Below are 26841 nucleotides of genomic sequence, written 5' to 3'. Positions count from 1 at the left end.
ACGCACGCGCACGAGGGGAGGGAAAGGGAGGGAGGCGCACCTCTCGCGGACCGACAAACCAACGGTTCCGTGTTTGATGGACGGGAGCTGACCTCAAACACGGTAAGCAATTGAACGCAATGCCTAATTCGATAAAGTCACACAATGAGGTAGTTTCATCTCCTTCTCTTTGTCTTGCACAGATGTTGTAAACCGCGGTGTTTGCTCGCTGACAGCAGAAATCTCTCTAATGTGATAATTTAACGCTAGTTGAATGATGGTTTGTTAACTGCAACTTTAAGTTGTTTTAGCTTGACACATTCATGTTATTTTAGGTATTTAGTAAACACATAACAGGATTTTAACGATAAAAAAGTAGTCACAAGCATATTCATTGGATGAATAAACTATTTTACAACAAGTTGTCTTCTTGCGCCCTCTGTTGGATAAAGAGTACACATACAGGTGATGCTGGAATTTTGCCGCCAGTAGATTATCTGGATCTAGTTCATCTGTTTGGTTTGTAAAGGCTTAAAATGAAGCAAGATTTACTCACGACCTTAATCACAGGTTATATTCTGGGCTAAATCTGGACATCAACCAAAGAGTTATTTTCCCTTCTCAGGGTGTTTCATTTGAAAAAGGGCTATTTGTGGGCACCAAAGAGGTGAACATGTCTTGTATTTCACAAGAAAAAATCTAAATACTGTAATACAGAAAAGAAAAAAAAAGTGTAACAGAAATATATACATTTGTTATATATATTTTATTCATCACATGAATCATCTTGAGATCCCATATATTTATCTCAGGACCACTTTGGACCTCTGATCTAGACTGAAAAAAGTAGGTTATTAATGACAGCTTTCTGTTTTACTAAAAACTAGCATCAGGAGTAAGTAGAAGAACCAGGAAACAACTGCAACAATACTTCTGCCCTTTTTCTTAAGAATAATTCTACTCTTAAATGTTTTAAACTACAGTATGTTGCCCAATAAAGCTGTGATGATGATGGGTGGTGTCACAGACACTTTCAGGTGCAGGGATGAAAAACTAAAAGGGGGCAACTTCAGCTCCAGATAAAACTTGCTGTGGGGACTAAATGGCAGGGACTCATGTGGTATCTATCTAGCTTATTTTAAAATTGGAATTTAAAGGTGCCTTCAAGTCCAAAAGTAGTAAAAATACTTAAAAGATTTAGAATTGCACTCCTAACATTGTCGGACTCACAATGGACAATTAAAAAAGGATCAAAATCTGTGCAGCAGAACCAGAGATATTGTTTACACATCTGTGCATTCTTCGTCCTTGTCAAAACCTGCCTACGTTACCCACAATGCAACTCCACTCTGTGCTCTTGACTGTAGGCTATAGATTTGGTTTGTTATGCTGCTCATGCAGGCTGGAGCCACTAGCCTCAAGCAGAGATGAGGAGAGAGCAACAGAGTTTGGGTAATCTCACTTAATTTTAACTCCACACCCACAGATTGTTTTCATTTTCAAATTTGTAGTCTTCAGACTACATATGTTATCAGACTTTGCACAGCTCCCTCTGGAGTCACAAAACGGCTTCGTACAATTTTTTTCACATATGCAGTAGTACATCCCAAGACCTGTGAACAAACTTTGACGTGTAAAATTGGTTGAGTAACACATTAAAATGAGCCAAGTTCAAAAGCCAACTTCTGCTTTTCTTCTAGCTCTCTCAGATGTATTTTACTTTTCTAACTGCACTTGTTGTATTTCAACAGTGCAGTGTTACACCATATAAACGTGTCCTGTTGACAAAAACAGTGTTGTTTGTAGTCTTAAATGCGAAACAGTTCAATCTTACAGGTGTCTCTAACTGTGATGACCTCTACTACAGATTAGTGCATATCACTCTAAATCAGAGTGTTTTCTGTCTTCATAGAGTACTACTTCCATAGAGTAAGAAGAACAGTTTTCATTGTCTTGTTTACAAGTACTTTTATCCATGTAAATGTAATGTAAAAGAACAGATGCGATGCAGTTTAATACAAAATCGAAATCTGTCATCTTGAAGTTGCCTATGCCAACACTGCAGGAACAGAGGAAGGGGATAGGTCTTTCTAATTGGGGAAAAAGCTGGAAAAGCATTTAAGTAATTTAATAACATGAATAGTGGCTGAATTTCTTTTAGGTGTGCCAGTTCTAACTATTGTGCATGCTGACTCACTGACACTGAGATTTTTTTTCATTCGTTACACAACTATTCCCGGAACTTTTTGTTTGTACAACCAAGTACGACATTGATGCAGAGAGGCTGCCTGAAAATGTGTGCCATGATCCCCGTATTTAAACGATACTGCGTCTCTCCCCTCTCTATTACAGCTGACTTTTCAACCCACGTTCAAGTGTGGCTGTTCAGAACAGTTATGAACACTCTTGCCTTCTGATGCGGTCGGACAACATGAAATGAACTAGTTCTTGTCTTGCTTACCTGGACCTTACTGCTATGCCACTTAAATGGACCGGAGCCATCATTAATGTAATTACATCCACCTCTGCTGTGAAAGGCCTTGCCTGCTGTGCAGAAAGGCCTGTCGGACATTCCACATTAGGGGAAAAAAAGAGAAGGTCAAATTATCCAAAAGTGTAAACAACTGTGTGGATGTACCACTGTGCAGTTAGTGTGTAAGGCCTTTAATTATTATGGAATAACAGTTCTTACAATTACAGCATGTTATGACAATTCCAAAAATGTGCCCATCTGCATTGTTATGTTCTTTAAGATAATTAAATGATTTATAATGTTACAATTCTAAGGAAGTCAATGGAGATTAGGGCTGCAACTAACGATTATTTTCATTACCGATTAATCTGTCAATTATTTTCTCGATTAATTGATTAGTTGTTTGGTCCATAAAATGGTGAAAAATGATGCACTGTCTCCCAAAACCAATGTGACTTCCTCAAATGTCAAAGATATTCAGTTTACTGAATATAGTAGGCTAATAAAAGACTAAAGAAACCAGAAAATATTCACATTTGAGAAGCTAGAATCAGAGAATTTGGAAATTATTTTTTTAGAAAATAACTCAAAACAATTGATTGATTATCAAAATAGTTGGCGATTAATGTAATTGTTGACAACTAATTGATTAATCTTTGCAGCTCCAGTGGAGATAATTTTTTACAGGCTACATTTGGAAGACAACAGTGTATCCGACATTGTCCGACATAGACAAGACATGGTATAAAAGGGCTGGACACAATATTAAAAATGAACATATATTTACAGTATATTGTATAATACAACGCAGTATATCACACTTACTCTGCAAAAATACTTCCATGGTGAAATATATGTTGTTTTAGTTGTTGATACTTTGTTATAGAAGTGTTACTTAGCATTGCACTATATCAAATGTTTTGTCCTCTCCATTGACTGTATACAAGGGAGGCAAAATGTTTGTCAACAAAACTCTACATTTAAGCCTCACAAAAGTAGTATTTGTTGCAAGGCTATTGCATTGAATTACATGTACGGGTGTTGCTATTATTAAATTAAATGGATTTAAATGACATATTTTACTTTTTGTTAAGCACTTTGAAATCTCTGGTTTTGATAAGCGGTATATTAATAATTAAACCACCTGTGATTGTTTGATTTGATGGAAAGTTCTCATCTGTGATTGTACAGGTGCTTGTTATATTGTGTCCATTGTGATTTCCAGCATCATGACTTTCTTTTTTCTTTTTCTTTGTTTTTATTTTTTAAGATCTTTATTGAATTTCACACAAGTAAAATTTACAAAAACAGTAAGTTACCTTAACAATAAAGTTCAACCCGTGCCAAAGTGCAAAACATCAATAAACTGCATAGAGTTGAACTTATAAAAAGTGCTGTAGGTTCATAAGTCCAGTATGACTCCTCTGGTCAGTGAGTATCTGTTTGGTTAAGGTGTCACTGTCAGTTAAAGTCAGTCTCTATCATAGCACGTCTTGTTCTCCACAGTTTGGAAGTTACAAGAGTTATAATTAATAGTATCAGCTCTGTATGTTAAATGGCAACTTATCTTCAATAACACAATACATTGGTTACCGTGCGTCCTCATTCAACCCTTACAATAACAATAACACGGGAGTCCTCAGGGGGGCGCCGTTTAGACCTGTTTGCCAGTAAAGGAGAACAATATGACGTAGCAAAAGGGGGCAGGCCGTGTATACAAGTCTGTGCTCTCATTCATGTAGATTGTATAGCAGTCTCCGTCGACAGCCAGGACGTGTCACATCCTCGTCAAAACAGAAAGCTCTGCTCTCTCGGACTACTAGAAAGGCTCGGTGAGTACTAATTTTCCCTTTTCAGTGCGTGTGTTTCCCTCCCTCTCTCTCTATCTCTCTATAGTTTTAAAGGCAGCTTTGCAAATATGGCTGCAGGGGTTTTGAGGAAAGAAATTTCGACTAGCTAAACGTAGAGGAAAAACCCAATGAAACCTGACGTTATCTGCGCAGTTTGCGCTAAATACAAGTTTGTAGTATTTTCTTGTCGGCGCAGGGCGTAGAGCTGTGCGGTGTTTATATGACGCATAGGTTTTCTTACCTTCGCATTGACATAAAGGGGCGGTTCGTGTTCCCGGTTGCCCCGGTGGCAGTCAGAAATCAAGTTTACACACCGGCTAATCTTGTCTTATTAAAGTGAAAACTGAATCTAGAGGGAAATACTGACTGTTGCGCTCACAGCCATACTCTGTTTTCTTTAAACTGCGGGCTGTGAACATATTTTATACGTTTAAGAGGCCTCTACATTAAACGTTTCAACTGTTATGACTTCATTTTTCTGTATCGCGGCCTTATTTTGAACAATCCAGGTAGGGACTTGGACGCACTCCTGTGTTGTACATGACACCGATGTAGGCAAAAGTCCAAATAAAGGTCATTCATTGACAACCACCTGGCAGCTCTATTATAATACATATTATATGCTCTGTTATTCACTACTGATCCAGTATAGCAGGTCTGTACCTGACAGTGGCCTTGATGTGTATTAACAAAGCAAAAGAGAGACAGTCAGATAAGTGGAGAAATGTCACCTGCTCGTGAAGGTCAGTAAAAGCGGGTTTGTCATAGTGTCCTCTCTGTAGGAGCAAGTTGTAGAGGTGATACACTTTATTCATTTAGATGAGGCTGAAAAGGCTGGATATTATAATTAATAAATACATTTTGCTTTATTGACACCTAGGGGTGCACACTAGTGACCCCATTTCACACAGACCACGTGGGCAGGATACCTGATATAATACCAGACAAATGTAACCTACATATGCTGGGTGCATGTGTGGGGAGTGAAATTGCGCCTGTTGTCGAAGTGTTTGGTAATGGCAGTTAGAGAAAGCTTTAATGAAGAGGATGACTTGGCTTTTGAGGTCAGAATCATGATGCAAATATGCAACATTAAGTACATGAAGACAGTGGGGGGTAGTTGACATGATTAAATAACGATAACCGACAGGGTTTGAAATACAGAAAAATGGACAGACACTAATTCTGCAATATTCAAAGCAAACTGTATGCTTTCAGCGCTTTCAGCATAGCAACAATGGGATATGCTTGCAGGCATACAAGCATTTGTGAGTACTATGTTGCCTGTTTAACCGGGTATCTAAGCGGCATAGCGCTGCGACCTTTCCCCTAGTTTCTGCAGCACTGGGTGGATCATGTGATGTTAGAAAGTAGCTGGGGGAGGGGACTGGATGATGCTGCTTCTTCCCAGGGCTGAAAACGCAGAAACGACGTGTCCTGTTTTCCGATTGCTCTTGGTTGAATGAAATAAAAATGGACTCCGTAAACAAAAAGGCAGTGTTTTTTAGAAACGACCTGAACCTTTTGCACTAGAAACGTTGCTGTAGCCGCCAATCTTAATGAAAAGCAAGCGTGTGAAAACTTAACACAGTACAGCCTGAGACATGGATGCCCAAACATTAAAAAACACCGTTTCTAGGATAAGTCTGATACTGAGTTGTCAATGCAACACTTAACCAAACGTTTTAGCTTAGTTATCATATATAGCATCATATATGCTCAGGTGGTGTTTACATTTCCAGCAGCATTTGAATGCAACTGGAAAAACCAGGTCCCTCACAGCACCACAACCTAAGTGTCATCATCCAGGTGGTGGTTTTGTAGCTCACACATAGCGCAGGTCTAGTACACCAATAGGTAAAGAAAGGCTTCACTAGTGTAGTGATAAAGTAACACATACCTCTAAAACCTTTGAAAATGCTTGTCATTACCCAAGAATATCATCCCTGCTAAATTCATTATGAGGGAAAGCATCCATTACATTACTAGTTACCATTTCTATACCATGTCATATACTAATATTTTCTCTGATGAGAAAAAGTCTACAAGAAATCCTTGAGGATAGCTTAGAAATATAAATCTCATCTAGAGGTTTATTTAATAGATTCAAATTTTGTGAAATTTATAGCTAAGACCTTTGCAATGCTAACTACTGAGCCCCAGCTACACAATCAGTACAGTACAAAGAAGAATACCAGTAAAATCTTAATATTAGTTGCTGAATTACAAAAAGTAAGAGAGACAAGAAATCTGCAGTCTTAGATACTGATTGACAAGCATTGACAAGACACACTTGGCAAAATTCGATTTTGTATCAAGAAGCCTTCCAGCACTGAAGGTGGAGACTGAAAGCAGTAAAAGAATAGACATCGTCATGTCATCTCTTCAGGCTTAAAATCAGTTCCCACTAAGTTTACTTCTTTGTCTCCACACCTGTTCTCATCATAGAAATAATTCATTTCAAAAATTGGATCTAAACTTTATTTAAACAGTTGATATCTCAAATAAGGCTTATGATTTTTTTTTTTTTAAGGTAGATTTTAGTTTTAGTTCAGATTTGAAAAATGTCAGCTATGTGTCATTTGTCATATAGTAGTAAAGGATAAGATTTCACACCCGCCTAACCAGTTCTGATGAGTGGTTGAAAATAATGACCTCTCAGTGCTCCTTTTTTTGGTGTCCGCTAACAGGAATCCGTTTATTTGATTTCGTAATTCATTACAAAAACATGCACATCAAGCTTATTTTTGGGGGACTTTCCCTTTATTCATGATATTTGTAGAAGTGATACGGAGCCTCTAGATTCATTACGCTGCTGATAGTTTATAATCATTCTACTATTGCATTTATGCAAAATGTTATCAGTTTGGTGATTAGGTTTCTCCAAATGCTTTTATCTGATGTTTTGTTTTTATAAATAATAAGATTCAGTGCTGCTCACATGACAGCTTCTCAGAGAGGACACAAACAAAAGATAGCTCTTCGAGACAGTCAACTCATTGTGCTACAGTTGTGCAATTGGCTGGTCTTCATTAAAGACGAAGCTCAGTCCTCAGGTCTGAGACAGTATGAAGACAAAGTAAAGTTGCAAGCAAGACAAAGATAATTAAAGAGACCATTGAATATGTGATCTTGAGACCAGTGTTGGTCCGCACTAACTGACTTTGAATGAAGGAGGCCTGCTTACAATCTTGAACCATATGAAGAGGAAAATGTCCCTCTTAGTAACTCAAAACAGCTGCTCATCTAGCACGAAGGTTGCCTGTAAACCTGAATACTGTGTGTCTGAATACACATGTAGTCATTCATCCATCTAACTCACTGTAAACTCTACCCCAGTGTTGTTTTCAAATCCATTAAGAATCCTTTCCCACTCAGAGGTTGTTTCTCTACAAAAAGCTTAAATTGATTAAATCTTTGAAATTGATTATACAGTAGTGTTGAGGAACAAACACTATTGATTTTAAGGAACTGTGATTAGGAACAGGTCAATTTCAAATATTCTTCCTATACTTTACTTAAGATATTTTAAAAATCATCATGATATCAGGATGTGGTGAGTGGACATGCTTGTTTAATTTGATCTCATCATTCCGCATGAACATAAATTGAGAAAAAAACAAATGGGACAAGAATAAAGATGTGAATGGGTTTCTATTTTTGACCTGTATCTTTGATCTAAGTTTTACCTTTGGATATAAACTTTGATTCTCTTGTACCTTCTTTTCCCTCAGTGACCCTGTACAGTAGTAGCCACCATGGCAGAAGCTCACCAGGCGGTGGCCTTTCAATTCACCGTCACACCTGATGGCATCGACCTACAGCTGTGCCACGAGGCTCTACGCCAGATCTACCTCTCTGGACTCCACTCCTGGAAGAAAAGGTTCATTCGCTTCAAGGTGAGAGGTGCTGGATGTATGATGGAGGCAAAGTCCAGAGGGTTTCTGTCAAGTATGAGGCAAATTTTGTTAACTCCATCTCAAATACATTTATCGGCCTGTTCTCTACTTTTAGTATCTTACAACAGTTTCTGCTCATTTTTGTTCTCAGTAAATACTAAGTTGATAAACAGCATCATAACAGCCCCAGTTATGCTTTGTTGTAATTGCTAACCTACTGTAAATCTGATTGTTGGTTTATGTAACTTGCACCCACTGGAAGGTCACCCACTCACATAAACAGTGACCTTCCTGTCTGTTCTTTGCGTCCTAGCCTTTGGCCTAGTTGTGTGTTTACACACAGTCATACTGAGTCACTCAAACCCAAAGACCTGCTAGCATTTTCACACATTCCTCTTTTGTTTAGCTGTCGGTAATTAATAATAGCTCACATGTGTCAGCAGAATGCAAAACACTGCGTTATGATATCGGTGATTTTATGAACTATATCCTTATAGATTCTTTGCTCGCTGTGACCCCGTTGACCTTTGTAACCCTCCATTTGTTCTACCTTTTCCACAGAATGGGGTAATGACTGGTGTGTACCCAGGCAGCCCTGCTGGGTTCATGGTAGTGGTTGTGTCCTACATGTCCTACAACAAATATAGACAGCTGGATCCATCTCTTGGGTTGATTGCCAAGCTGGGCCAACACATGCCTATCAGGTAAGGCCATAAAACAACGTGGAACATGAAAGAGTTCTATTAATGTCTACACATAACCACCTTGTTAATTTGTTCGCACTTTGGTACAGTGATAGAGGACAAGTCCCAAACAAATACAGTGGTGATTGGCCATGTTCTGTGCCACAACTAAAAGTGGCTGGAGTTTAGCTAGAAAAGATAATAGACACAAATTATAGACTATGATAAAGAATCCAAATGGTATTGGAATGCAGTTGAGTCAGTGCCATCAAACTTGTACGAGTACTGCCTCAGGTTACAGGTATTTATGAGGAAAGAGCCTCAGCCAACAATTAAAGTAACTTTCCTCTTTCAGTGGAATCTTTAGTCATGCTTACAGACAGTAAAGTAATTGGTTTGTTTTTGTTTGTCTCTTTCCAGCATAACATTTTGTTTCAACTGTCCAGCACACCTCATCTGCATGTTTGCTAACAGTGTTGCTCATGTTTAGTGATATTGTGCAAACACTTCCTATCAATTGTAATGCTTCTCTTATCAACAATGCTGGGGATTTTCCCTCTAGTCAAGTACATGGCTTGAATCTGTAATTTGCATTGTGATTATTAAGTCGTTATTAAAATTTCTGAGAGTAATTACCTTAAAGAGATAGTTTGGATGTTTTGAAGTTTGGTCGTATGAGGTACTTGTCCATAGTCAGTGTATTATCTACAGTAGATGGGGGCACGCAGACAGAAGTACCAGCACACAAACGTTAATAAAGGCCCACTTAAAAAAATCAATATCAGTTTAAGTGTACGCTATATTTAGAATATTTCCCCCCTTTACCTTGCCATCGGACAGCAAGTGGTGAAAATATTCTAGATATAGTATACCATTAAACTGATATTGATTCTTTTTTTTTTTTTAGGTGAGCCTTTATTTAGGTGGTTAAAATATGTTTTGCTGCTGTCTGCAGTACATTGCTTAGCAACAGTGCCGATACTTCTGTCTGCTACTCCAAACTGGGAGTGTGCTGACCCCCCATCTATTGTAGGTGATAGACTGACTATGGACAGGTACCTCATACAACCAAACTTCAAAAAATCCAAACTATCCCATTAACTAGCTCAGAAATTTTAATAACAACTTGTCATAATACAAATTACAGATATAAGCCATGTAACTGCTTAAGTTTATAAAAAATATCAATAGTGGCACTGAAAACACTGACTAATAAAGGTTAAGCATTTGAAGTTGAGAGTTAATCAATCATGACTCTGTGTGTTAATCCTATCAAGATAAATGACATGCATTGTCTATTAGTAATGATTTAATATGACTTTGGACTGGAGCAAGTTTGGAAGCAGCTATATGACATTAATTGTCTAATGTTTGTATTGTGTTTTTGTAGAGCACACCTTGTTTAGATTGCTCAATTGGTCAAGCTTGAAAACACAATGGCCTGTATAATTATACTGAATACCATATCATCTCATTGTCCTCTTATCTTGTAGCCAGAATATTAGGGCTGTAGTCTGCTGGTCGACTAGTCGATTAGTTGGTCGATATGCTCTCGTCCGACTAAATTCTCATTGGTCGAATAATCTCTGTGTTATTTTCATAAAGAGAAAAGTGCTACATCAATAGCTTTCCAGGAGTAATCCATTATTTCCTGCGGCAGGAGGGACAGACTAACAAATTACCTGTGAAAACGGGGGTGTATTCAAAACACCCCCGTCGTTTTCAAAACTTTGAACTCGCCCAACCTAATGGAGACTGCTGGGTCTAACTGTACTCAACGTTTATTGACCATACTGGACGTTTACTGAATCTGTGTTTCTCCATATTGATAACAACGAGAACCCCCACCACAAAACAGAGAAATACAGAACAGAGAAATGTGTGGCTGCCGAGTTTACTGTCCCGTTACACCCCCCCCCCCCCACCAAGATTTTCAGAATATTAATTTATCACAATCACATCACATTTTTTCCCACTCGGTATTCCAGTGGGAGGAAACAATCATCATACTTCAATGCCTCCACTGTGCAGTTAAATAAGAAAGTGTTTATTTTCTGCTGTTATTGTTTCTCTGTCCACAGCCAATACATATCCACAGACAGCCAGAGGATAGTTGGAGGAGTTCTGGTGGGCACAGGCCTGTGGGTGACCATAATCATGATTATGAGGAATGTCCTAAAGTGCCTGTTGTCATGGCACGGCTGGATGTATGCACGCCATGGATCTGTGTCCTGGTCTACTCGTATGTGGATGGTGAGACAATGTGTTTTCTGTTCAAGTCACTTTAGAGCTGATTCATAGTGGAATGTCCTTGTGGTATACTGCTCCGTATGAGTCAAGAATGCAGTGTTTGACACCAAATGGAAGACATTGTTACAGCTTGTGGGAGCTAAATGTAAGAGACACAAGAGGTGGAACAAGCATTTATTTAACTTATGACTACATATTTCTTTGGTCCTTTTAGTTTGCGTGGCTAGTTATGTGTTTGCACTTTGCCCTTATAACCTGCAGATCTCCAGGTGAAACACAAAGTGTAACGTTAAATGACCTTTGCCCTCTCTTCTCTTTCTTATCTGTCCTGCTCGCCAGCTATTAGTGAAGGTGTTCTCTGGCAGGAAGCCAATGCTCTACAGTTTCCAGAACTCCTTGCCAAGGCTACCTGTTCCCTCTGTCAAGGACACCTGCAGAAGGGTAATTTCTACATGTCATGTCATTTCCTGTTTGAATGGGTTCTTAATGCACATTCCTGATTGGTCATAATGGTCCAAGCTATTGGATTGTAACTAAAGTTTGTCCATTAAAATTTCAGTGAATGATCAGTTAATTAAAATCCATTCAGTACTATTTAATCAGATGTAAAGGGTTATCTGTGTTTATCATAGCATGTAGTCAAGGGCTCTTGTTTTGTTCTGAGTAAGGCTGTATTCAGACCAAATCAGGCGGAGTGGCTCACTGTCACAGGGTTGGGCGGAGGTGTGTGGGTGTGTTTGTGCTCTAGAAAGGAACCGCTGTGAAACAATCAGAAAATAATGTTTTATTGATCTGATTCACCAGCTTTATCGTTACCAGCACTCCCTCTCTTCATTCACTCTCTAGCTCACTCGACCACCGATTCTCTCTTTCTCTCTCTGAATGGGAGGACTGACGTTTTTGCCACACCGCCTGATTTGGTCTGAATACGGCCTAAGAGCTTCCTTTTAAGCAATGAAATGTCACACAACTTCATAATGCCCTTCCTCACTATCTATTTAAATTTCAGTAAGACTCTTAACAAATTTCAAATCTAGGCATTTGAATAAGTGCAAACAAAAAGCGGTGTAGGTTTGGTTCTGTTCTCTCCTTTGTTTAACCAACCTGTGCTTCACTCTTTGTGACAACTTATTTTTCTCTGTACAGTACCTGGAGTCAGTACGCCCACTGATGGATGATGAAGAGTTTGAACAGACGAAGGTACTGACTAAAGACTTTGAGAAGAACCTTGGACCTAGACTTCAGTGGTACGTCAAACTCAAGTCCTGGTGGACGTCCAACTATGTGAGTCAGAAAGAATTCCTCTCCCTTTTTCTCTTCTCCTCTCTCAAGGGATTTTGTGTCCTGGGTCTTGAATTGGCCTCAAGGAAGGGTTAGTGAAAGCAGTGTTTCCATTAATGCCACCTTCTGTTCCTTTCTCCCTTGCCTCTCTTTGTGTGACACAGGTCAGTGACTGGTGGGAAGAGTATATCTACCTAAGAGGCCGTGGGCCCATCATGGTCAACAGCAACTATTATGCCATGGTAAGAATGTTTCTTATTTAGTAGTTAGTCATTTCCAAACAATGAATCAATGTTTGAGCATTGAGCAATACGCTCCTCCGTGTAGGTGGTGATTGATTCTCTGACAGTGTGTATCTGCTGTCTATTTGGAGACATTAGAGTACATTCCAAAATTTATCAATACTTTTGTGTGACACTGGTGTGTATGTGTGTGTGTGTGTGTGTGTGTGTGTGTGTGTGTGTGTGTGTGTGTGTGTGTGTGTGTGTGTGTGTGTGTGTGTGTGTGTGTGTGTGTGTGTGTGTGTGACCCTTTGCCAGCGCCATGATCTAAAACACAGCTGTGGAATGCTGAGAATTATATGCAAAGTTTATTTCCTCTTCAATTATTAACTGTTTATAAGTAAGCTTTTAATAATTTGTCACTATAGTGCAACCTATGTGTTCTCCAGACATACCATTCTAAAAGTGAGATCTATAGTATTTCATATACATGAGCTCTTGAGGAGCTTTGCCAGCACTGCCAAGCATGTCTCAGACTAAAATGTAAGTAAATCTAAATAGTAAATATAACCGTATGTTGGAATTATTATTGGTCTGAATAGGTAGGTTGACTAATTGATAACTAAATTGTGAAAGTACTGTTGTACCTTCTTCCCACAACTGAACTAAAATTAAACTCCTCAACTTCCTGAAATGACTGAATGATATTTTTATGGATTGTCACCAGTCTAATATCTTGTATTATAGATCTACATTGTTGGGTAATTTCGGTTTTTCTATGCAAAAAAGGATGCACTCTTGTAAGACATAAAACCCCTGCATCTGTGTGTGTAGAAATAGGATATACTAACTCACTACAGCTACAGTCTTTCAGTCTTTTACAGATTTTCAGCATCTTGGCTGGCTTGGCTACTATCACTGTATTACAATGTGATTTTACTTAGTGGATAGTTGGATTGCTCCAAATCTGTCATATTTGTGATCATGGACTCAGTGAACTCAGCAGCAGAACTAACTACCACAGAGGGTCTTTAAGAGGGACTCTGGCACAGACCCACAAGTTCCTTTCTATCAGTCTGCCTGAACAAGTGAGACAGTAGAGTGGACTGTTAATGCAGCTGGGCAGACATGGATCACTGCCTCCAGGGACACAGTCTTGCAGATCTGTTTTTGTCCTTGTGTAGTCATCAAGCAGATAGTATAACTGGGATATTACTAAGCCAGCTTCTCCAAAAATGTGTTATTTTTTTGTACACAAAAATACATCTCTGCTCTAGCTTACAAAGCCGTAGGAAGGTAGATTTGGTATGGGGACAGTGGAGCAGCACTCAACATGTTTGGAATAGCAGGTCATGATAGCTACTGTACAATATGAATGCCTACAGTCCTTGACCAAAATAACAACAAAGATGGACAGATCATACAGTTACATTGTGTGCTCTTCTTTTCTCTTCTGTTTGTGTCATGTCCAAGGACAGAAGGACAAGCACAAGCCCTCGTGTTTTTCTGGATAGTGTCCAGGATGTGTCTGAGGAAATATGACTGATTATTGATTTTATTACTATTGATCTCTTTTTCTCCAGGATTTCCTGTATGTCAACCCCACTTCTATCCAGGCTGCCAGGGCAGGTAATGCCATTCATGCCATCATGCTGTACAGGAGGAAACTGGACAGAGCTCAGGTCAAACCAGTGAGTACAGAGCATCTCTGTCTGTCCCTCTGTTTCACTTCTGAAATGATTCTCTTGAAATTTGTTTAATCTACAGATGTTGTGCAAAGCTGTAATATAAACTACATTGGTACATGTTTAACCATGGTAATCATATGTAAATGTTTAACTTTCTGATTTGTGATTTATTGATTCAACAGCTGTTATCTCAGTGTGTTTTATCTGTTAAGTGTAGAATGAGAGCTGCTTATTTTTTTCTCCACCTTTTCTTGAGTTAGCTTATTATCCACAATCTCACTGGTGATATGTAGATTCTTGATATTGTCCTCAGCTCACTGTGTCTAACTCTGACTGAGCCACGCACTCTGCTTTTTGCTTGTTTTGATGGAAGTTGAGCTGTGATTACTGACAAAGTGAGATCATAAGCATTTACTGAAGCCTTCCTCAACAAGGCTTAATGAATGAATGCTGGTGATTTTACTGACACCCTGTTGTGTCATCTTTTCCTGCACCTCTATGACTTCCTTTCAGGGTGCAAAATTAACTTTTTTTTGTCCACCAGCCAAATGACTAGTTAATATTCAAATTTTACCAGTCACTCAATAGATAACCATTGTTTTTTGGGCTGGTGAGTGAAGCAAATCTACCAGCCACTTACATATTTTACCAGCATTTGGCTGGTGCTAATTTTGTGCCCTGCTTCTTGTCCTTGACCAACCTGCATGGTGCTTAAGTGCAAATTCTGACAACATTTGCACAATCCTGGCACACATTTTGCAACATGTCGGTTAAACACACACTGGTCTCTTGCAAAGACCGATAGTATGCATTTATACAAACACCAATGCATGTGCTTGCTGTTACACACTCACAGTCAGTTGTCTCTGTTTTACTGTTTTTTCCCTTCGCTTTGTCGGACGCTACGTTAGATATACTTGCTGGCGAACAAGGTTCCTCTGTGTTCGGCTCAGTGGGAGCGGATGTTTAACACCACCCGCATCCCTGGTTTGGAGACAGGTAAGAGGAGGGCACATCTCCAATGTGACTCTGACATCCCTACCCTGTAACCCTAGCCATCGCCGAGGCAACAGCCATTGGAAACCCTGACTCCTAGACTCTTTCTCAACAGCAAAGCCCTGAGACAATCCTACCTCTTACTACCTTTTCATAGATGTAAATATTCAAATCTATCTGATTAAAGTGTTCAGTCAAAATATCCTAAAACTATCTACATGTTAGTTCAAATCCTACTACTATATCAGGGCTTTGCTGGTGGCATTGAGGTGGTAGGCCACTGGTTTCTGGACCTTGCTCATGTCTCCTTGCCTGGCAGCCTTCTGAAGTTCCTCCTGCTCCTTAAGACTGCTTATCAAACCAATCCTCATCACTCCCTCTCCACTTCATCCATGCTCCTTTCCCTGTAGGTGTGTGTCTGCTGCTCTCTGGGGATTTTAGTGAATTAGTATGTCATCTCTTTGTGTTTGACTCTCCCCTTTTGCTTTTCAGCTCATGCTCCTAAACACTATCCCCATGTGTTCAGCCCAATACGAGCGTATGTTCAACACCAGTCGTGTCCCAGGTGTAGACACAGGTAGAGTCTTTAGTAATGCTGCCTCCTCCACACTACTCCTACTGTACTTCTCCCTGGGACATTTTGTCCATCAGTTTGAATTAGAAATAATCTGACCTTTTTATAAATCATAATGCATGTGTACTGGTCTATGCACATGTTAGTGACTAATTTGCATGTGACTGAAGTCCAGTGTTTGGGTTTGAGAAGGCAAAACTGTTATGATTAAGGTAAGACCTGGAAATCAAACAGTGCTGGGCTGACCTGATAATATATTTATGGCTGTATTTAGGGAATTTAAGAGCATTAATTCACCTAGAGTTCAGTATGTGTTTCAATGAGCTTGAAAGATATTAAAATATAATCAGCTTTAATCCTGGGTGATGCTCAAGGGCATGTGTTATCTTAGATCAATGACTGACCTCCAAGAGGGCAGGAAGCCATTTTGCTGCTGAAATTGAGTGTTGTTCATTCATAGAAGAACTAACATGATACGTAACATGCACGGTCAGTGTGTTAAAGACCTGTAAGGCATGATCTAACATTTAGTCTTACATCCAAGAGAAAGACCGGTTCAGCATCAACAACTCTGTGTCCTTGGAGCTCGAAACCTTAAACCAAGACTCTGATCTGTGATGACATCTAAATGTAAGGCAAAATGTGTACATTCATAAATGTGTAGACATTCTGAGCCCTGACATACTCTTTTTGTCTCTCTTGTTGTAAAGAACAGAAGTGTGAATGAAGTGAAATGCATAGAAGTAGAGAGATTCAGTGATGTCCCCCCCTTTTTTTTTTTGAAAAAAAGAAAAGTAATACTTTTTGCAGGTTTGACAAAAAATACAATTTAAATGTTGTGATAGGAGGACAGAAAGTTGATTTTTTTTTAAAATATGAATGTAGCATCAGTGAAGAAATATGGTACAGTAGTATGTGTCTTAAGAAAAGTGTATTAATAACAAATAGTAATAACTAATGGTCAGCCCCATATTCATTCTGATATTGCTGGAGGTGTCCTAAGTGTAAGAGGAAGCACAGTAGGCTGGATGTGAGGTTGTTGCCGTTCTTGGGGTTGTTCCTTGTGTAAGTTAGTGTCTCCTTTGTCTTGCCTGTAACCAGGTCAATGTTTGTTTGAACACTGTGAGCATCACCAAAACAATATTCTAACTTTGTAGTAAAGAAAACATGCAAACAATGCTTTTGATTTGGTTTCTTGGTTATGCACAGTGATGTTCAAACAAACGTTGCCTCAACTTGGTGTATTTCAAACCACTGCCCTGTTCCCAAATTACTTTCCATTTTCATCTCACTTCCTGCACTTCCCATTTCAAGCTGCTTCAGTTTTTGAACTGGATGTAGTCCCCTCCCATCACACAGTACATCAACATGAACTGAATTGTTTTTCCATTTTCAAGTCAATGTAATTTCATAAGAAGAATATTTACTGAACAGCCCTAGGGGAATATTGCTCTTAACAGAAAGCTAGTGTTACAAATATCACATTATTTTATTACTGCTACTTTTATTGTTCCCAGAAATTCAATGCTGTGTCACCCATACCCAGTATGAACTAGTGCCTTCTTTGGTTGCATTTTAATTATATGCAATTTTATTCTTAGACTTCTGAGATACATGTACAAACACATAGATCTATTATTCCTCACACCACCCACGACACTCCATTTGTCCTTTTTTCCCTGTTTTTCCTCTTCTTCTCTCTCCTTACCATTGGTCCCTCTCTCCCAGACATCTTGCAGCACATGAACGAGAGCAAACACATAGCTGTGTACCATAAGGGCCGTTTCTTCAAAGTGTGGATGTTTTATGACGGACGGCTGCTTTTGCCACGGGAGATAGAGCAGCAGATGGAGAGGATCTTGGCTGACACGTCGGAGCCCATGCCAGGAGAGGAGAAACTAGCTGCACTTACTGCAGGGGACAGGTGGGGACATCACAGCATGAGCTTCAGCCAGTGGTTATGAGGCAGCACAATTTACATTCTATTATGCAGCACAACATGGGAAGTGCCGTTTATTGCATTGATGTGATGACAATACTGTTTCTAATTACCTCAAACCTATCTCTGGCGTTGTGGCTCTGTAATATCTTGTTATTTATTTGCAACAGATATATATTATCTTATAATATAACAATAATGTGACAAGCTAAAATGAACTCATATTAATGGCTCAGCTGATGTATCTGTGTTTTTAGTGTTTGAAGGTAGGAAGGGTGTGACCACACAAATGCAAAAGTGCTGTCCTTATTTTAAAAACATGCAGTTGTGTCTGTACTGTCTTGTTTGCAACATAACAATACCAGATTTGAAATTCTGCAGGACCCCATGGGCAAAGGGCCGCGAGACCTTCTTCAGTCGTGGTAAGAACAAGCAAGCTCTGGACACCATTGAGAAGGCAGCCTTCTTTGTAACCCTTGATGACAGTGAGCAGCGTTACGATGCAGCCAACCCAGTCAAGTCTCTGGACAGTTACGCCAAGTCCCTGCTCCACGGAAAGTGCTATGACAGGTATGATAGATACATGTTGTTGCAAATTTTCTAGAGTGTGTGGCACAAGCTAATTTATTAATAAACTGAAGGTGTTTCTTTTTTGTTTTCATTCAGATGGTTTGATAAATCCTTCAACCTGATAGTTTTCAAGAACGGCACCATGGGACTGAACGCAGAGCATTCCTGGGCCGATGCTCCAATCATTGGCCATCTGTGGGAGGTGTGTCAATGTAGTTTGTGTCAAATGAATTTCGCACCTGTGCGTTAAAGCAGCATCTAATTATGGAAGGAAGGAATAAACGTAGCAATACCTCGGTTTACCTTTTGTCATTAGCATAAGGAAAACAAGGAAAACAAACTGTCTCAACTAATACAATGTAATTATATGAAAAAAAATAAACTGTTTCTGTTTTCATTGGCATGATGCTGTCCATGGAAATTTTAACACAGAAACATGAAGTCAGCCATGTTAAAACTTGACTCTGTGTTGCAGCATGTACTTTCCATGGACCCTTTCAAACTGGGATACACTGAGGATGGTCACTGCTGTGGGGAGCCCCACCCCAACCTGCCTGGTCCCCAGAGGCTGCAGTGGGACATCACTGCTGAGGTAAGACCGTTCAACATCTCTCATACTACAGGCCAATACCTTGAGATTTGATATCCACAGGCCTCGGCTTCCCTCTGCTGGTAGCCTTAACTATGTGCACCAGTGTTTGTATTTTATTACTTTCATTTAAAGGTACAGAGCCAGGGGTATTGTTTATCTGAAAATGTGCCGCTACAATAACTGGTGCTAGTTGTATGTATTAATAATGCTACTGATATACATTTGTATCAATCTGAGCTTTTTTATATTTAAAGTACTGTATTATAAATATGTTGTCAGTTGTGCCATGCTACATTTGCTAAGAGTAACATCCAACTCAACACTTCCTTTAGTGCCAGGAGGTCATCGAGAGCTCTCTGACAGTAGCCAGGGCTCTGGCTGATGATGTGGACAGTCACATTTTCCCCTTCAATGACTTTGGCAAGGGTCTGATCAAGAAGTGCCGCACCAGTCCCGATGCCTTCATTCAGATCGCCCTCCAGCTGGCCCATTACAGGGTTAGTCCATCCATCTCACTGCTCAATCAACAAAATATCTTACTAACATTTGTATAGTATTACTTATTTGATATTTAGTAGTCTTTCCATGGTTTCCCTACAATTGTAGGTATATAAAATATTAATATTTTACCCTTTTTATCCTGTACTTCTGCATTTATTACATTTTGTCACCTATTGTTTATTATTTTGAAATGCAAGTGTATTATATTACAGAAGAATACTCTTATACCTTTTAAGATTATTAACATTTGAGGATGAAAGATATGTGCAAGAGCTTTATGCAGAGCAGAAACTGATACAGTCCAATCACACTTCTCTTAAATGCCACCAGAGGGCAGTCACAACTTGCCAGCCAACAAATCGAAGACTGTTACAAATTGACAATGAATGATTTAATCAAAACTTTGCTCAGCTGTAGTTTGAGGCTGTAATTTCCTGCTAATCTGGCTGATTATTTGATGGATGGAAAAAACTTACATAAAGGTTGTGATAATCTGACATCTTTTAAAGCTGATGCAAATGGGCATTTAGCCTCATAACTCATTTATGTTGCTGTCTTTGTCAGTTTAGGTATAACTTCAGATAAGGTGTTTTTGGTATTTAGTCTCCTGCAAGTGTAAATGTAAGCCTTCGGGAACTCACTGACCCAAACATAATTATCAACATGTCTAAAAATCTATTATTAACTCATTAACAAGTTGTTGGTTTAGCCTTTATGTCAAGAATTTATGTTGGTGGTGACTCATACTGTCTCTCAACAGGACAAAGGGAAGTTCTGCCTGACATACGAAGCCTCCATGACGCGTTTGTTCCGTGAGGGCCGAACAGAAACGGTTCGCTCCTGCACCATTGAGACCTGTGCCTTCGTCCGTTCCATGATCAGAGATGAAACGGTAAGGCTAAGGCTGTCATTTCAGTGATTCTCCCGATCACTAATTGTTAATCCGATATGGAGACATTGCTCTTAAGTTTTTAGTCATGTTTCACTTCCATCTTGTTCCTTTCAATCCAGATAGAAGAGCGTTTGAAGTTACTCAAATTGGCAGCAGAAAAGCACCAAAACATGTACCGCCTGGCTATGACAGGGAAGGGCATCGATCGCCACCTCTTCTGTCTTTACGTGGTTTCCAAATACCTGGGAGAAGACTCACCCTTCCTCAAGAAGGTATGAGCTGTTGTTGCAAGTGGTTGAAGGATTTCTGCTATTAAAGCTGTCATACATACCTGCTCTTTTAGCCTACAGATATATTGTCCATCTGAATCTACACACACTTGTATTCTCATTTATCTACAGCTATGGTCCGAGTGCATCTGTGAAAATTTGAGAGTGGGTGGTAACACCTGTAACCCCTATGACAATTTTGCGCTTAAAATGATGATGATTTCAGATGAGATTTGGAATAGTTGTAAACTTAGCCTAGTCTTGTCTTACATTGAATTAAGTAGTCTTGATTTTAACAAGGCATAGCATTAGGTTAGGCAGGGCTCTGAAGTCCTGCTTGTGTTGGCTGACTAGCATCAGCTGTTTCTTATATACTTCACAACAGTTCATTCACAGCTATGTGGCAACCAATCATATTCATGCAGGTGTACAGCAAGGACCATATAACCTGCTACTCACTCTATCACTGTTCTTCTAATGATACGGTCTGAATTGCCACAGCTCCCTCTTCTACTCCAACCTCCTCCTTATGTGGTATTGTTGGTATTGTTGATTTAACCAAGACACTGTGTGTGTCTTTATGTTTAGGTCCTGTCTGAGCCATGGAGGCTGTCCACCAGTCAGACCCCATTGCAGCAGGTGGAGCTATTCGACCTGGTCAGACACCCAGAATACGTGTCCTCCGGAGGTGGATTTGGTCCAGTGAGTTGTCAGTTTTTACAGAAATTTTTGAAGAGGAGTGAAGAAGGTCATGCAGTCTTGCTTCCTGCAATTTAAAAACACTGTCATGTAATTTGTGTCCTTTTATGGATGAGTGAATCACTCCTATCATCACCAAGGGATAGCATATCACTCTGAATACATTTCCATTCAACTGTTGTCATGTGCATATTGAATTAGAGTGTAAAATAACTGTAGGAAAATGGCAAAAGTTCTGACTTAAAAAATAAATCAGTTTGGAAACATTGACACTGTCCGTGAGATGAAACTCACCCTGCTTTTCTTCTCGTGTCTGCAAGGTGGCTGATGACGGTTATGGCGTCTCCTACATCATTGTTGGTGAGGACCTCATCAACTTCCACATCTCCAGCAAACACTCAAGTCCAGAAACTGTAAGTTCACTGGTATTATGTTCTTGAAGACAATTCAGATTAATCTGTGTCCATGGTTTTTCTGAAGCAGGTTTTATAATCCTCCTGCTTTTTTGCTCCTATCAGGACTCCCACCGTTTTGGCGGCAACATCAGACAGGCCATGCTGGACATACTGGGTCTCTTCCAGCTCGACAAGAAAGCCAAGTGATCGTCCTCTCGTTGGGTGGAATGAAAATAAGAAGTTCTTTTTAGCAAGACATGTTTTCTTCCTGAAGCTTGTACAGAATCAAATGTTGGGTTTGGGATTATTTTAAGTTAATTGATGTTACAGAAATAAGGATGATTGAAAGGTATTTGGAAACACTGCTATTATGTTTGTGAGGCGTTTATGTGTACTGTATGTATAGGCAAGGTGAGATTCTGGCGCTTTTTGGTACAGGTAGTGCAAAGATCAAAGTGTTTATTTACGGGACTGTATGCACCGGTGCCTTAGTGACCCACTAATGTAAAAAGGGCAGAAAGGGAGGAAAAAAAATAGAGCCACTCCAGTCTGAGATCAAGTCTTCATTAACACAGTAAGAGACATTTCAGCGGAGGGATTGTTCAGTAGCATCATCCAATATTTTAATCATGTTTTAAGTTGAGAGATGGTGCAATATTTTTTTTTAATAGTTTCGTCCCAATTTTGAAAAACCTTTGAATTCCTTTAGTTTTTTAGGTTTCTTTCATCTTCTCAGTTTCAGCACCCTAGTCATGTATAACTGGCTAAAACAGCAAATTTGATGTTAACCAATGTCAACAAATTGCATGTTGCATGGTGTCCATTAATTTCATACTACTCAGTTACTGCAGGGTCTGATTCTCTAGGCTAAACAGTTGTATCCAGTAATCTGTAATCTAACGAAGCCTGTATGAGTAAACCTGTATATAATATTGAGCTTTGATCTGGAAAATGAGCCTGTATCAGTGTGATTCTGGATACCAACACAGACCGAACAGAACATGGAAAGTTGTTCCTACTGTCTAATCAACGGGTCTACATTGCCTTTTTTGACTGAAGTGCACAGCCGGTGTGCTTGTTCTTTTTAGCTGCCGTGATTGTATGATGCAGCGATGAATGCGCGCGCGTGTGTGTTTGTTGTTTTCATACTCAGGTTTTCCTAACTTGACCTAGTATTCTAGGTGCTTCTTAGTGCTTATGTTGATACATGTGCAACAGTAAAAGAAAAAAGTTGAGATGCAGTACAACATTAACTTTGCTGTTGAAGTGAAGGATTAGGAAGGATAGGGTTTGTGTCTGGCATGAATCTCACTTGCACAATGTGTTGAATTAGACTGAGTGTGTAGCCAACAGTGACTTGCTTTTTTGTTTGTTGTGTTTAAAAAAGAAAAAAAAAAAAAGAGTTGGTTAACTGTACTCTGTTGTGCACTCCATGACTGACCTTCAAACTAACCTCCGAACTAAATTCCTAACTACCTTGGTAGCCTTTTCTCTAAACACGATGAATTGTAAAGTTTTATGAGTGAACTTTCAAGATGTCAAATGTCAGTTACAGCATAGTGGTGTCGCAGCTGTTGTTGCCTAGTCAAGGTGAGGTTCAGAATCACTTTGAGGTTGTTGTATCCCTCCAGTATAAAAGGAAGTGCTTAGAAAATGCAGATATAGAGAGGTGCTCCCTTGTGTTTAGGAAAACATTTCTATTATTATGTATATGTTGGCAGCACATCATATTTATTTGTTTTCATGTTTTAACCTCTTTATACACACAACTGTTGGACACATGCATATTTACCAGCTGAATGCGGCGAATGATAAGCATCAAAGCTTTGCTGATCTAAGAAGTGAAATGGACAAATTGCTTCTTTTTTTTTCCTCATGACAGTTTTGTTATCACTGACTTTGCCAGTATGTTGTAGTTGTATGACTTTTTATCTCAGTAGACCTCATGTTTACACTGCTGCATGTTTTTTGAAGATGATGCTGTATATGTTTGCCTTTTAATTTAAAAATGTGTAAAAAGACAAGCAGCTGATATACCAAAACAAGTTTAACAATAAAGTGAATGTCGGACAGCTGTATCAGCTCTGAGTATGTCATATTTTACTTGCAACCTGTTAATAATGTCATAATTTAGGGAAGAGAAGAACTGTATTGACCCTTAAGGCCAAACAAGCTGAAGACTGTAAAAACCAAGACAATTAAGTTTTGGATAAATCTGAAACAATGTTTTATCAAGCAAAAATGCCAAAAAGAAATCTCCAGCTTTGTAAATGTGAAGATTTGCTGTTTTTTTTTTTTTTTAATTTTAATTTAATTTATTTTTAGAATATCTTTGGGTTTTAGTTTGCGAACTTGGGCTTCAGAAAATCTGGGATTTTTCTCCTTTTTGCTTCACTGTCTTCTGACCTTTTATTGACCAAATAATTAGTCAAGTAAATCAGTTATGAAAGTAAGGCCATGCTGACTGCTCTGTGAGGCTGCACTTTGAGTACATGCTAAACGCTAGCATGACAACACGCTCACAATGCTGACATGCTGATGTTTAGCAGGTGTAATGTTTGCCTAGTTCACTGTCTTAGTTTAGCGTGTTAGTATGCTATTATTTGTTAATTAGCCCAAAACACAAAGTACAGCTGAGGCTAATGGGAAAGTTATTAGTCCTGCAGGAGCCACACTACCAGCACGACCAATAATCACTAGTTGCCACCCTAATTTTGAGCATTTACCAGGTGCTTATCTTGGTGTTATTATGACCCATCTCCTTTAACCATTAGCTCAGAGAATCTAAACATCTACCTCCTGAGAACTGCAAGACTATACAGCAGGTGAAAAATTTGAAATGGCCTCTGTCAAGCACAAAAGTCATGCACTTTGCAACATGATGATGGTTTAGCCCTTGGTTGCATTTTATTTTGAGGATGGCTTGTGGTCATAGCTATGTTTACCAGCTTTTCTTAGTTCTTACAATTTGTAAACCTCCCGAAAACTGTTGTTAAAATGAGATCTTTCCTTCCGGAGCTCGGTGTTTACTTAATCACAAGGAAGCTGCCTGCAACATAGGCCTGTCACCTCGCCAGGTGGTTGGGCTCAAGTGGATGGCACTGAGGAGCCAGTTCTATCCCTCAGGGTATTAATATGTCCCTTCACTGAGGCTGCTCGGGGCGTATTTATCTATTAACTAAAATTAACCGGAAGACGTTTAAAGGCATTGCGAGGTGACAGATTTCCAAGAAGAGCGTGGGCAGGAAGTGGTCACATGTGACAGTAGTTTTCGCTCTAGCTCCTATCCACCACTTGTGCACAGTTCCCTTTTCACTCTCTCTATCTCACGCACACACACACACATCTCCACAATGACACCCCCCGCCCCAGTGTCACCCTGCCTTGGGCTTCCGAGAGCAGGCTAACGTTTCAAGACTGCATTCCTGAGGTCTGCTTACTCCTCATTTACTCTGCGAACCTGCATTGTGCGCTTGAGAAAAAGGATCACTTTCAAAGCCAGCCCTTTGTAAATCTTTGGTTTTTTATCAAAAGCATGAAGGGTGTGCTGACTTTATGTGCATGAAGGCAGATTTGATTAGTATTTATATAAAGAAAAAAGGCAGTACCTTTATTCAAAACACAAGACAGGCAAAATCCATATAGCGTAATCAACAGTGTTCAACTGGCTGGCCTCCGGACAACAAGTCTTTAAATTGTACACCTAATTGGCAAGCTGGAAAACCCATTCACTCAAGAGCAGACACTGAAACCTAAAACCTTGACTTGCACTTTCTAAAAGTAGACTTTGAGAGAGATCTGTGGCCTGTGCTTGTCACCAGTTTAATTCATGTGCCACTTGCTCCACAACACCCTCAAAGAAATGAGGAGAGCCAATGTTGCATATCCTATTTTATAAGCTATTCATTCACGCAGGAGCAGGGATGTTCCCGTTTTGTCTGACGGTAATCGCTGTTAGCTGTTAACAGAGGAGAATTACATTGTTCTCATTGCAGCTACTGTATGATTTGTGTCATTCTTGATTTGGGTTTTGGCAGGACAATTTGTTTTTCCTGCAATGCTGAACAACTTATGTAAGGCTCTGTTATGCCCCAAACATAATTGGATTCAATGTTACATGTTGATTCAGCGAATGAGGAAAAAATAATTGGACCACTGTGTCCTGCAACTAAATGTTAGTTTAAGGTTGGATGTCTTTGACCACAAGTTTTCTGGAAGGAACTATGTTATTGTGCCACATTTTAACATTAAAGTGGACTTCACAGAGGGAGTTTCACTGTTCAGAAGGAAGGATCCATCTCAAACAAATAACAAACTTGATTTATTGTACACACATTGTGTTGAATGCTGGAAATAACAATATTAAAATTAACATTGTCAACTTCTATTAACTGACAAAAATGAATCATATAGAATGATGAAGGTCATTTAAGGTTTTGCGCACAAAAATCTCCAACTCCATTAGCTCTGTAACCTCTGCTGTCCTCTGAAGCCTCTAACACTGTAACTTCATCACCTCACAAACCATGGAGCCACACTAGTATATCTTGTGAATTTTATCTGGCTGAGAACTGCGCCCAGATTTTAAAAAGTACCCTATGAATCTAAGTGATTAAAGCAAGGGTGTAAATGGAGAGGGGGAGCTTGGTGGTTGGCGTGTAGGGATGGCGCATGTATGCGGCCAGCTGCACCTGTCTAACTGCGCTAAAGGAGCAGAGCCTGGGGCCCCAAGGTGGATCTCGGCCAAGGGGCAGCAAGAGAGGAAGGTAAGGAGGTTAGGCTGAATGTGATTCCCCTGAAAATCGCTTGCACCGCCTGCTCAACAAAGCTATAAATAACTTTTATTAGGTTTAAGTGGAATTAGTGGAGATGTTAGTCGTCAGCAAGCTCACGGATATAAAGACGTAGACTTTCTGACATGAGGAGAAGGAAGAGCAAGGAGTGTTAATAATAAAAGCTTTCCACATTGGAGCATGCACATGTGCAAGCAAACATGGACAAGTAGATGCAACAAATATCACAAGTAAAAACTATTATTTATTCATTTTCCATGTCCACATATTTCTGTTTAGGGTCATACTGGGTGCTGG

The 26841-nt window shown here is 39.5% G+C and overlaps 1 protein-coding gene across 3 annotated transcripts; it reads left to right on the top strand.

Annotated features, from left to right (window-relative positions):
• The first annotated feature begins 16 nt into the window (after positions 1-16).
• Positions 17-23829, top strand: cpt1ab (carnitine palmitoyltransferase 1Ab (liver)). 3 transcript variants are annotated; one of them, XM_067589286.1, is made up of 19 exons: positions 17-102; positions 8037-8201; positions 8763-8905; positions 10966-11137; positions 11474-11575; positions 12281-12418; positions 12580-12657; positions 14220-14327; positions 15236-15323; positions 17623-17818; positions 18215-18403; positions 18500-18605; positions 18879-18995; positions 19328-19492; positions 20257-20388; positions 20508-20660; positions 21246-21359; positions 21677-21769; positions 21875-23829. In XM_067589286.1, the coding sequence occupies exons 2-19, from the start codon at positions 8061-8063 to the stop codon at positions 21956-21958; spliced, it is 2319 nt and encodes a 772-aa protein (XP_067445387.1). In that variant the 5' UTR covers positions 17-102; positions 8037-8060; the 3' UTR covers positions 21959-23829. The 3 variants fall into 3 exon arrangements, with proteins under 3 accessions (XP_067445387.1, XP_067445388.1, XP_067445386.1); XM_067589287.1 differs by lacking the exons at positions 17-102; positions 15236-15323 and adding exons at positions 4195-4284; positions 15813-15897; XM_067589285.1 differs by lacking the exon at positions 17-102 and adding an exon at positions 4195-4284.
• The last annotated feature ends 3012 nt before the right edge of the window (positions 23830-26841 follow it).

This window comes from Thunnus thynnus, chromosome 5, assembly GCF_963924715.1.
Source record: "Thunnus thynnus chromosome 5, fThuThy2.1, whole genome shotgun sequence".
In the NCBI taxonomy this organism is placed as follows: domain Eukaryota; kingdom Metazoa; phylum Chordata; class Actinopteri; order Scombriformes; family Scombridae; genus Thunnus; species Thunnus thynnus.
This window is presented reverse-complemented; position numbering and strand designations above follow the sequence as displayed.

Bases quoted from the DNA above. Each gene is read 5' to 3' on its own strand.
- cpt1ab (XM_067589286.1), top strand. From the start codon at position 8,061: ATGGCAGAAGCTCACCAGGCGGTGGCCTTTCAATTCACCGTCACACCT. The intron at 15,324-17,622 runs GTAAGAGGAGGG...CCTCTCTCCCAG, and splicing joins CATCCCTGGTTTGGAGACAG to ACATCTTGCAGCACATGAAC. The intron at 18,404-18,499 runs GTATGATAGATA...GTTTTCATTCAG, and splicing joins CACGGAAAGTGCTATGACAG to ATGGTTTGATAAATCCTTCA.